The 13060-nt window shown below is 38.5% G+C and overlaps 1 protein-coding gene across 3 annotated transcripts in view; it reads right to left on the reverse strand.

The window, feature by feature from the left end:
• Nucleotides 1–13060, reverse strand: part of il1rapl2 (interleukin 1 receptor accessory protein-like 2) — a 444417-nt gene that overhangs the window by 367103 nt on the left and 64254 nt on the right. For all 3 annotated transcript variants that reach the window (XM_069712202.1, XM_069712201.1, XM_069712203.1), the window contains one exon: nucleotides 2956–3064. In XM_069712202.1, the coding sequence (XP_069568303.1) occupies nucleotides 2956–3064 (109 nt within the window). Of the gene's footprint in view, nucleotides 1–2955; nucleotides 3065–13060 lie in introns of those variants that run through there.

A 13060-nucleotide genomic window follows, 5' to 3' on the forward strand; every position in this document is an offset into this window, starting at 1 on the left:
TTAAACTTTGCCGCATCGCCACGGAGACGCCCATTGACAAAGTCGAATGAATGTCTCAATATATCATCAACCACATGTTTAAGCTATTCTGATCCCGACTTTAGGTTCATGTGATCAACCAGGTCGACGTAGCATGTAAAATTATGAAAAGTGTAATTTCCAGTTGCCACCATGGGGTGCTATGAGTATGAGTGAATATTACCACACAGGTGTCTTCAGGGCGGGGCTGTTATCATACCTGTGATGTTTGGAGAAGGTTGGTCCATTTACATAAGATTTAAAGCAACTTGTAATTTCATGGCAAGACCCTCAAAATGGCCGCCAAGTGACAGGCACAATAATCGACAAAACCTAATTATTTCAATAACTTTTAATCCCAAACATGTTAACTGTGCATGGAAAAAATGTCAAGTCGGTCCGACAAAATCCCTAGGAGTTCGTACAACATGTGCGAATCACCAAAAATGGCAACTAAATTCAAAATGGTGGACTTCCTGTCGAGGTGACGTAATGGTGCATCGCAACTTTTTTGTATGTCCAGGTGTGATACACATGTAGGTAAATAGTAAATGGGGCATCTTTTTAGGGGGCGCTAGCAAGCCATTTAGCCACGCCCACTCGCAACTCCACTAGAATACAACATTTTTCGCCGGGAGAGATGTGTGTAAAAACTTTCATGAGTATTTTAATATGATAAAGCCTCCAAAAATGCAGTTCTTTATGGAGAAAAATAAGGAACGAAAAGAATAATAATTTTATGAATAACAATAGGGCTTTCACACCTTTGGTGCTCGGGCCCTAATTTTACGAATAACAATAGGGCTTTCGCACCATCGGTGCTCGGGCCCTAAAAACACATGTACAGACTTCCAATCGTATATCACATCACTAGTAGGTGAACAAATGTATTTGTCTACTGCTAACAGGCACTGTCTGTGAAATAGTTATAAAATAATTATAAGGATGAATGTATTAATGACTAACTCAGCCAACTGAATCAACTTTGTATTTAGGCTACAGCCCAACAACGTAGGAAATAAAACCAATAAACACAATTAAAACAGACAAAAGGATACCATATAATAACATAACATACTTTTCCTTAGAAGTACAAAAATCTCAGACAAATGACCAAAGAGAGTAATTTTGTTGACTAAATACCTTGATTCTGAAATGCTCACAGTGGGGTATAAATGAGTGTAGAGGATGCAACAATTGGAATATATCCAAGGTGTTCCCATTTGTTAAAGTCATACAAAACCAAAGTATACATGCATCCTTTCTTCCTTTTCCAGAGGGTTATTTGCTGGACTATGTCTTGTTCAAGAATGGTAACTTCTTTGAGTCTCTGCTGGTTGGCTGATGACTGATTTCTGATAGCTAGACAGAGCCAGTCCTACAGTTGTCCCTTGTTTCCTGTCTTAATCCTCAACTAAACATAATCTGAAGCTGGCTCCAGCAACAGATTTACCATGCAGACATGACAAGTGGTATCAGTCTTTTCATGACTTCTAAAATTCGGAAATATTCCGTTAAAACTCAAAAGTTCTCCTTCCAGTCCCTGCGTGTGGCTTCATCAGATTTCAATCACAATGATTATAAAAAAAAAAAAAAAAACTGTTGTCAGATTTAAATGTTTCTAAATCCTAATTGGTTTGGCCAAATATGTGGCACCAACTTTTTCCAACTGAATTCCACCCACTTTAGTGTGAAGAGCACAACAAACAACATAAACACAAAACGAATTTCAATTAACAAAAAACATACACTCCGTCTTGGAAAATAGAGTGTTCATGCAGGATTCCATCACGCATAGCAAGAATAAACAAACTTCAACTTTGTTATTCTTGCGGTTGCTAGGTAAAGCAAAGTAATGTCATTTTTAGATGCTGAGTGTGTGTAATTACAAAAAAACCACTAAAGGATTGTTATGGTTGCCCTCCAATTCCCTTGATTAAACCGCCAGGACCAACACTCACTTATACAAGCTGAATTGTGAGACAGGATTACATTACAGGAGGATCAATTCTAACTGAATTGTTATAATTAGATGACCTGAGTTTGCTCAAAATTGCCAAGTAATTTTCTGTGTTTTTATCACATTCAGGACTTGGCAGGGGTGCATAACATAGAGATTCTGTTTATAATATTTATAATTTCAGAACCACTGCCTGTAAAACTGTAAATCAAATATTCTGTTCAAACAAAAAGACAGCTTAAAAATGAAATACAGTGCTAAGCAGAGAATGCATAGCTCATCTGTACCACACACTTAACTCACCATACAGTATCACACAAAGCATTATTGAGACCGAGTGCCATTCATCAATAGCCCAATCCAACTCTCTCTGTCAAGCCTATCAGCGAGCCACAACAAATCAATTGTGAATAAAAGACCATCAGCAGATCTGTCATCAGCTGGCCTGCTGATACACAAATAAGCACAGCAGCAGCAACAGTGACAGCAGCAGTCAGAGCAGGCTGATCATTACACACCCTCAGAAGAAAAAGAGAGGCAAGGAAACGGAGAGAGAGAGCCATCTGAGCTCCAAGATAGAGTTTGGAGAGGGATGCTATCTGAGAAAGGCAGAGGTGGTGATTGCGGAGAAGAAAGAACTGGCTAGAGCAAAGTAACACCACATATCCATTGCAATGACTTAAAAGATGTCAATCCATCAGGGAGGACCGGAGGAGAGAAGATTGCTGGGGTAAAACGAGAGTGAGCATGTATTTGAAAGCAAAAGGGAAAATAAGAGTGAGGAGGAGTACAATCATAAAAGACAAGAGGTAGCATTATCTGGAGAGGACTGAAGTGAAACAAAAACAAAGGGAAGATCAGTAAGCAACAAAAAGCCCAAAAATAATAAGCTTGGTAACTTTCATGGAGATGAAGGCTCATTTTTAGCAAAACAGATTGCGCCTGGAGACAACAAACACCAAGGCTCTTCATCCTACCTGAATTCCTCTTGGATATGTACTTGACGTCGTCACAGGATCCTGAGGAAAGGAGGAAGATGAGGAAGAGCAGGGATAAAGTCTTCATCTCTCTAGTCTCCACTGGCATCTGGATCGAAACAGGACAGAGTAGGGACAAATGTTAGAGACAACATAGAACAGATCATTCAGATTCTCATTTAAAACAAGCCAGCAGCAGCTGACAATGTTTTGGAGAAATGATGCCACTAAATGACACCAAAAGTTATTGATGTATCATATGGGTGCTTACTGACTGGCCACCTCTTTGGTTAAACAGACCTGCGTTGACTGAGCATGTGAAGCAAACAGTTATGTAAAGAGAAGTCAGACACTATGCACAATATGTGCCCAGAACTTCCGACCACCTCGGAGCATTTCCATCAACTCAAATCTGGTTCCATTCTGATTTGAAAACCTAAATTTGGACCACTCTAAACCCAAAAAGTTGGTTCCACTTGGGAACCACAAAGGACCAGAGGCACAAAATAAGAAGACATCATCAGTGAGCATATCTTATTTAGAAGAAAAGAAACAATGGAAAAGGACCTCCAAAACAAACACTAATGATGTTTTAACACCATTAGTCTTGCACGTACTACTGTACATGCAATATTGATAAATGGCTCAGGTAATACCATTGGACTGAAGATAATACAATCCTAAACTGGCAGGTAAACAAGATGTCTGCCACCTTGCACCTACAAATCATCACCATTAATTATCACTTTGCCAATCATGGCCATCTGACCTAATTCGCTCCAAGAGGAGAACAATAAAGCCTCTTTCTCTCATTTGCATTGTGGCTCCAGAAAGTCTCTTGTCAAGCAGGCTCTGAAAAGTCTCTTTTGTTGTCTGTCTTATTTGCAAGTGATTCATTTTGTTTTACTTTCCACATCTAATTGACGACTCCCCTGTGTCCTTATCTTGTGACCTACAACCAGCTCAGTATTACCATACGAAAGCAGATACAAAGGAATTGGGGGTGACTGTCAACTGTTTGTCACGCTGCCCTACGGAGGAGATCTGGGAGCACTGCTGGACACCTCTCTTTGAGGGTGCATGTAGTTGCTCCTTCTTGCAAGAATAAATGTCCGATGTGTTTGATTTTGAACCAAGCCTCTGAGTATTTTTTCCAACATAAGGCCATTGAAAAAAAAAAAAAAAAAAAAAAAAAGTATGTACTGTGTTTAAATAATTTTGGTACTCATTAATTTTGGTATAATAGCTGCAAAACCACTGTGCTCACCATACAAACATTGGCCTGCATTACATTGCTCCATTTTACTCAAAGGCGCAGGCCAGGATTTAGGTAATACCAGTTAGACCTGGTAAAGGGTAATATTTTGCTTATATTTTGAATTTAAATGCTAAATATAGAGAGAGGAACAATAAAAATGACTGTTATGAGTCCTCCATTGGAGTAATACATTGAATGGATGTTACAGTCTGTTTGTATCTATCAGTGTTTTCAAGCTACAAATGAAAAGAAAAAAGATCAGGATAATCCTGCAAATATTGTTGCGTGTGGGCCAATATGCTGTAAAAACTGAAAAAATTAAGCCCTTTATTACAACTATGGCAGCAAGAAAAGCAAAAAAAAAATATTAACATTGCTCTGAAACAGGGTTTTTTTTTTTTTTTTTTTTTTTCAAAAACATCAATTTTTCAACTGATTAAAATCTAAATACTGAAACTAAATTAGATTGGACCACAACCCGTGAATACAAAAGCTGCAAAGGCATGGAAACTCACACACCCTCGCAGATTTTGAGCCAGCCATGTGAAATTCACACTGATAGAACACAATCAGATTTTCTCAAGCATTCTGTGTGCAAACTGTTGTGTATGTGCATTGTTCACACACACAGTAAAAAAAAAGGTTAAGATCGAAGATGATTTGCTATGTCAGCAGTCATTTCATTGTATATTGATATGTATGACAATAAAAGGGAACTCAAATTCCTGCTTGAGTTCTGCTTAAAATTGTATTTGATTAATATGAAAACTGGAACAGCTGATGATAAAACCAAAGATGGTCTCATTATGTGAGCCACCGCCTTACTTTGAAGAATTGCAAATAAATAATGGGATGGGAATCTAAAAGAATGAAGATGAAAAATGTAGTGCTTTGTTGCTACCACTAATTGGAAATGACTCATCTCGGGCTTTATTTCAAAGCATCCTCCCTGTCATCACTTGTAGTTTTCAAAATTCCGGCATTTGAGTTAGATCCAAAAGGATATTTACTTTTTTTTAATTTTTTTTTTACTTTTTTTTTTTTAACAGAAAAGAAGGGCCAAAGTGTCAATATTGATTTGTTGTTGGTTGTGTGCATCTGTTTGAATTAGCATTGTAATGTATTTAATGCAGTGCAGGTTTGTTGAGCAAAAGTCAAATCCACAAATCACACAAAAAACAAACAATAAAGCTTCCTCCCTGCAAACATTTTGACACATTTGTCATAACAGGAAGAGCACAGGTGCATCTAATTACACTAATGATAGCTATAGTCGATGAAGTATCCCAATAATTAAGCAAACACACTACCAGAAAACTGCTGCCAAAACACCTGAATGGAATCACCATCATTACAATTACTGGTTGCACCTGTATTGAACAAGTCAAAATGCCTGCTTCTGTGTTATCAAAACCTGTACGGCTTGGTGAAACTAAAGCCTTCCCTTTTTTAGTGCTTTAATAGCTAAAAGACGGACCTGACTTACATTTTCTTTCGTTGCAAATGCAAAACTGTGCTCCCACTGTTAATTGATATAAATAATTCTCAACACAGTGTTAATGCAATGTTGTGTTTATAAAAAACAGCATTTAGTGTTTTGTCCAGAGATCTCAACAGTTAAGTTTACAGTTAACAGTTCTTTTCTTTTCCCTTTTCTTCACATTCATGCTTAGATTTTTAGTAAATTTGCGAGTTTAAAGTCAGCTGAAATGAAATGTGCGTCATTGTACTAAACAGCACTGTTGATAGTTACAGACAAACTTCTTATTGCTTCAAACAATGGGAATGTCTTTATACTTGTCCAGCTAATTTCAGTGCTGAATTTGGCATGAGTGATCACAACATTTCATTAAAGAGATTGAAACACATTATTAGGATTAAAGATACTCCACTAAGGTGCTTAAAATCCTATTCATCAAATTTAATTTAATTTGTCTATGTCAAAAATGACTCGCTGGGAGAAGTTAGTTATGGAGTGCCACAAAGTTTGGTGCTAAGTCTGATAGCAACGACAGCATACATTTCACTGTTATGCAGATGACACCGGATGAAACAAATCAGTTACTCAAGTACTTCTACTTTGGCTCTAAACATTTTAGAAATTATTTATCCAACTGTATAATTAGTCTAGTTGATATTGCCTTAGCCTATTATTATATACCATATAATAATCTCAGCTAGCTGAGAGCAAAACGACTCTGATATTTCCCCAAAAATTTGTTTTCTGCTTCTTAATAATAAAACTGTAAACATTAATAAAATATGGATTCTATTTTTGACAATGGTACACTGAACTGAGCAGACTTAGTAGAACATGAAGATGCACACCTGCCTTTTCCTCCCTTCTCAGGTTACAGATAGTTTAAAATCCTCGGAGGAGGAAAACACTTATGTTATACTGTAACTGAAAAGATAAACTGAGATGTTGTTTTCAAGTTAAGCTTGCGAAACAGGCACTTTCTAAAAAGCAACAGGTAATTAGTAACGTGGGAAGTGTTTATGTGTTTTTTCTCAAGAAGTCAAAACATAAGCAGAAGGAGAAGAGAAGAGAAAGGCAAATGGGACTTCTCTTTAAGAGCATATATCTTTGAGACACGAGCTCCAAGAAATAGTAGCAGGATACTTGCTCCTTGCCCCCAACAAAGAGGTCAGAGTCAGATACAGAACAGATCTGCTGCTGGTGGGGAATCAGTGTCCTGCTAAACGTTCAGCAAGCAAAGCTGATGCCAAACCTTAATTTTATAATTAATTGTACATTTGAGTTGGCTAATCAAAGAGATCATAAGATGCTTAACTTGGGAGGGATCAGTATGTAGTAGCAGATGCCATGCTTTTGATGTATTGTACCAAACATGGTAAAAAAAAAAAAAGAGCTGAATACTTTCACTATACTAACACACCACCACGTAAGCCCTGTAGCATTAGAGATAAAGGGCATGAAGGTTTTTTGATCCACTTTCTGAACCTGTTAGCCTGAAAAACAGAGATGTCTAATGCAACTGCTGAAGGCTGTTTGTGTGTGTGTGTGTGTGTGTGTGTGTGTGTGTGTGTGTGTGTGTGTGTGTGTGTGTGTGTGTGTGTGTGTGTGTGTGTGTGTGTGTGTGTGTGTGTGTGTGTGTGTGTGTGTGTGTGTGTGTGTGTGTGTGTGTGTGTGTGTGTGTGTGTGTGGCTGTATGTGTGCGTGTGTGAGAGAGGGAGCGAGAGCGAGAGAACACCCACCTTTTAATATAAAAATCTGTTTATATGGTATATAAATTGGTATATTAACCAAAAATGAAAGATATAATGTATATTACAACCACAACCAGACAATCTTTTCTTCACACTTGGTCAACTGCTCAATCATAGCTTAGCAACCATAACTAGACAAAGCAGCATTACTCTAGCAGTTTTCGATTTTGTGTGCTGTTTTGCCTGAATTTTTTAATTATGTCCACAAATATGTAAGTGAGGTCACAGTGATCTTTGCCCCACAACATCGAATCAGTTAATCCTTGAGTCAAGTGAATGTTTGCACCACATTTGAAGGAATTAGCTCAATGCATTTCTGAGATATTGCATTCACAAAATGTGAAAGACGTGAGGTCACAGTGACCTCGAGCCCTGACCCACACAATCTAATCAATGCATCTTTGAGTCAAGTTTGAACATCCGTGCCAATTTTTGGACAAAGAGAATGTTTGTGCTGCATTTGAAGAAATCTCTTCAAGCTGTTCTTGAGATATGATGGTCACGAGAGTCGGATGGACCAATGGACAACCAAAACTAATAAAGCCTCTAATTATGGCATCAAAGTTGCATAAAAAAAGGTCATTGCAATAAGTTAAAAGTCAGGCAGAGACAACATTTTCAACCAACTCACGAAGTCAGCATTCATGAGCTACATAGTTAGAGCTGATAAGATCAGCTAGCAAAATGTGTTTAATGCTTGGGTAGATGATGAAGCCCGCTTTTGTTTTGAAATAATTTGGAGTTGGATATTTTCCAGCCTTAATAAAACTGTGTATGCTGCAAAGCTTTGCAGATGGTTCAGGCAATCAACAGCTAACTCACATAAAACAAGGAAATGTAATTCATTTGATGGAGTATTAGGGCCACATAAAAAAAAAAAGGTGCATGATTCTTTTTTTAATTTTGTATTTCCAGAAGAAAGTCAAAATGTTGAGAATAAAGGTAAGCTTTTAGTATTAATGCCAGACATGCCCCATTTATACTTTATTATTGTTATCGAATTCCAACTTAAATCTTGACATTTTAACTTTATTCTCAACGTTAAACCTTTGAGAAAGATAAACAGACAGACAGGCAGAGAAAGCAGGAGCTGTAATGATTTTATCATTCATAATGTCATAACGTAACGCCTCACTTCGACTTGAGGATACTACAAGTCTTTTTACTGCTCACATCACATTAAGCTATCCTTTTACACAGGCTCACTCATAGAGGCTGCAGTCTTCCTCTAACACTCTTATTCTCACACAGGCCCCCTCATCACCAAACACTGAGCTCTCTTTATTCCGTCCTCTCTGTCGCCCCCTCTGAGCTGCCTCACATCCATCACACACACATACATCAAAGTCAGTCTCTCTCCCCTTACACACATGAACCCTGACACACTTGTTAAGACAGCACCAGTAGCTTGTAGATGTTGTAGCTACTATAAATGCAAGCATTTAAACAAATTATACAATATGTAAAAGGAAAACTAGAGTAGGCAGAAAGTGATAAAAAAAACAAAAAAAAACTGGATGTCAGCTTTGAGTTACAGAATATGTGTGGGGTTTTAATACACATACATGCACACACCAAGACGGGGGGGGGGGGGAGAGAGAGAGAGAGAGAGAGCAGCACAGAACAAACACTATTAGAGCATTATAATCCCCCATATCTTTCTTCCTCTCTGTTGCTTTGCTTTTCTGTCTGTCTGTCTATGACAATGATATCCCAACAACACAGCCCAGGGAGATCTAAGCAGAATGTCAGAGTGTGTACAATGCAAAGTGTCGCACATTACATGCATTCACAAAGGTTGGGCTCTGCCTGTGTTTGTGTGTGCGTGTGAGTGTGCGTCAAATCTTCCCATCCTGAGGTCCCAAGAACATAATCTTATCACATGGTGCCTATAGTCTGCATCTGTGGAATGTGAATATTGTGTGCAGAAGCAAGATGGTCAAAATCATGAAAATTTGAAATGGATTAAATTAAATTTAATAATACTAATTTATTTAATTCATAAACCAGGATGCTTATATTAAATTTTAGCAGCCTATTTTATTCAATTATTCAAGACTAGTGCGGTGTTATCAAATATTTTGTTCAATTCAATTCACTTCAGTGCCAAATCACAGCACAGGCACAATAATCTTACAACATTGCAGAAAGGAAGCTGACGATTCAAACATTCCGACATGAGCAACAGCCCAGACAACAAAACACACACACACACACACACACACACACACACACACACACACACACACACACACACACACACACACACACACACACACACACACACACACACACACACACACACACACACACACACACACACACACACACACACACATTGAAAACTCAAACCACAGCAAGGGATCATTAAAGTTTCTTGAACTCTCTGTGCCATACTCTCTGATCAAGGTCCCTGACATGCATGTATTTAGATTTCAGGAGGAAGCCAGAGCAACTGCATAAACCCCCGCAAACACAGGAAAACAAACACAGATGCAAACACAGATGCAAATTGTAGTTCAAATCATATTTGTAAACAACACACAAATTATAATAACTGGTTTAATTCAAACACTTGGACAGACATGCAAGAATACCCCCCACTCCCACAGACACACATACACACACACACACACACACACACACACACACACACACACACACACACACACACACACACACACACACACACACACACACACACACACACACACACACACACACACACACACACACACACCAAGACTACACCCCACCCCACCACACACACACACAGATAGCGGGCTATTCTGGTCCCAAATAGACCAGTGTTAAGCCATTAGGCCGCTTCAGCCACACATCCAATATTAAAGACAGCCTCCAGCTCTAGTCTGTCACACTATCTGTCTCTCCCAAACTGCATGAGTCATGCTGTTTTGGTTACAGAGGCATTCTGTGTTTTACATGGAAACAAAAGCTGCCTCCTCATCATTATGAAAGATTTCATGTCTGTCCTTTTAATCTCTGCAAGAGGAGGTGTAATTGGTTTCAGTCTGGTGTCATGAACTGTTATTGTCGAGACTATATTACCCTGAGCAATACATTATTTAAAAGTGAAAAACAAAACAGAATATCTCAACAGCAATCACACAAACCAAAATGGAACATATGTTGTATTTATTTAATTTCTTTTAACAAAGTATCTCTTTCAACTGGACAACATGAACTGAAAAGTATGTGTCAAGTATCCATTTCCCCAAAGTGTCCTTGAGCAAAGCAGGGGATTTATGTACTACATAATCTTTAGAGAAGCAATTCCACTGCTGAGGGTGACCCAGAGTTAGAATGAAACTTTGAGGCAGCCCTGGAAACCAGCAAAAAGCAGTGACAACACAAAGGAACAAAAGCTGATCTGCAGATGTGACTCATTTTAAGTTAGAATTTAAAAGCCATTCCCATTTAAAAACAATCCACTCTGACAAAGAGGAACTGAATTTTCAATTCCTCTTCCTTTTGTGTAGGTAAGTACAACTGCACTTCAAAACACTATGTCAACTTCTGTTGTGTTACTGGCTAAAAAAAATGTTTTTGCCCTTTTCAATAAGCCTTCAAAGTGTTGGTTTTGTACCGTACACCACTCAAAAATCAACATTAAATATTTGGAAAAATCCATCATGCTATTCAGCTTGTATAACACTGGAAACGTATCCTAGCACTGAGGTTTCACTTTTCAATGTTGTACTTATTAAATACTGAATGCATTCAGTCCAGTCATTATGATGTCATTAGCTAAAATCCCTCACTTTGATCAGTGTTCTGGTGGTCCTTCCAAGAATATTTCTGTAAATAGTAGCAAATTATGCTGTTCGGGGATATGCCTGGTTTGAATGACATGCCTGGGGTGCAGTCACGTTTCCAGTATAGGTGGGCGAACATAGCGTTTTCAGATTGTCAGTGAGATTCACCTGTCGATCTTCCTCAGCTCATCCAAATATGGTCACTTGTGCCTAAAAAAAAAACCTGAGACAGCTATGGCCAATATGCCAGACTCAAGGATTCTAAACAGTATTTCACAAACCAGTGGGTTATGTCATGGTGGGTTGCCACTTGGCTTACACCAGTTCAAACAAACTATGTACTTTTTGAAAAAGTAACAGCCTCACGTAGCACTTCAGAATATCTAGCATCCACTCTGAAAGTGGCAGCTGATGAGCATTGCTTGCAAACATTAGCATAAGTTTGTCACCCACCAAGTATTGTGGCTGTCCAATGCTGGCTGTTTTCAGTAGAAAGTATCTAAAGCCTGCTTGAAAAGTTGCTTGGTAGCGTCAGACACGGACTTGCATGTTTGTGACATCATCAGAATTTCCCTATAATCAAGATGTTTGTTAAAGTGTGAAGGAACATTTAAACAGTGAAGCTAAACTTTAGTGACTACGCATTGAAATTAAAGACTGGTTTATTGCACATTATTGAAGTGGGGTGTTCTGATTTAGTATTAGCTGTTTCTCTTTCAGATGGCCAGCCATGGTGATTAAAAGTGATAAAATGTCAAAGGTTTTCAATCAGCATCCAGTCCATCACTCAATGCTGTTGAGGTTGACATATTAATACCCTCAAAATAAATATAAAAACACACTTTTGCTTTTGCTTCTATTTTTCATTAATTGAAAATCCATGGTAGTGACCATTTTACCTTTGCCTACATAAATTATTCACCTGATGGATGTGGTACATCAAGATGAAAACCAGCCAGCATCTGATATGACCATCATTTGCCTGATGCAGTGAAACAATTTTTTTTGCATAGAATCGATCTGGTTATTGATGATGGCCTGTGGAATGCTGGTCCACTCCTCTTCAATGGCTGTGTGAATTGTTGGACATTGGCAGGAATTGGGATGTTTTCAGCTTCCAGGAATTTTGTATAGAACCTTGCAACATGGGGCCATGCTGCAACAGGAGGCAACCGCAGTGGGTAAAAGGCACGACCGTCACAATATCTCATTCAAGATGCCATCAATAAAATATGCTGTGTTCACAACATTTACAGTGCATCCGGAAAGTATTCACAGCGCTTCACTTTTTCCACATTTTGTTATGTTACAGCCTTATTCCATAATGGATTAAATTCATTTTTGTCCTCAAAATTCTACACACTATACACTAAAAAGTTTTTTTGAAATTTTTGCAAATCTATTAAAAATAAAAAATGAAAAAAGTCACATGTACATAAGTATTCACAGCCTTTTCCATGACACTTAAAATTGAGCTCAGGTGCATCCTGTTTCCACTGATCATCCTTGAGATGTTTCTACAACTTGATTGGAGTCCACTTGTGGTAAATTCAGTTGGTTGGACATGATTTGGAAAGACACACACCGTCTATATAAGGTCCCACAGTTGACAGTGCATGTCAGAGCACAAACCAAGCCATGAAGTCCAAGGAATTGTCTGTAGACCTCCGAGACAGGATTGTATCGCGGCACAGATCTGGGGAAGGGTACAGAAACATTTCTGCAGCATTGAAGGTCCCAATGAGCACAGTGGCCTCCATCATCCATAAATGGAAGAAGTTTGGAACCACCAGGACTCTTCCTAGAGTTGGCTGCCCAGCCAAACTGAGCAATCGGGGGA

The sequence above is a fragment of the Brachyistius frenatus genome, unplaced genomic scaffold, assembly GCF_029030835.1.
Source record: "Brachyistius frenatus isolate BFR_SWC_R1_liver_20210118 unplaced genomic scaffold, ASM2903083v1 Contig_107, whole genome shotgun sequence".
In the NCBI taxonomy this organism is placed as follows: Eukaryota; Metazoa; Chordata; class Actinopteri; family Embiotocidae; genus Brachyistius; species Brachyistius frenatus.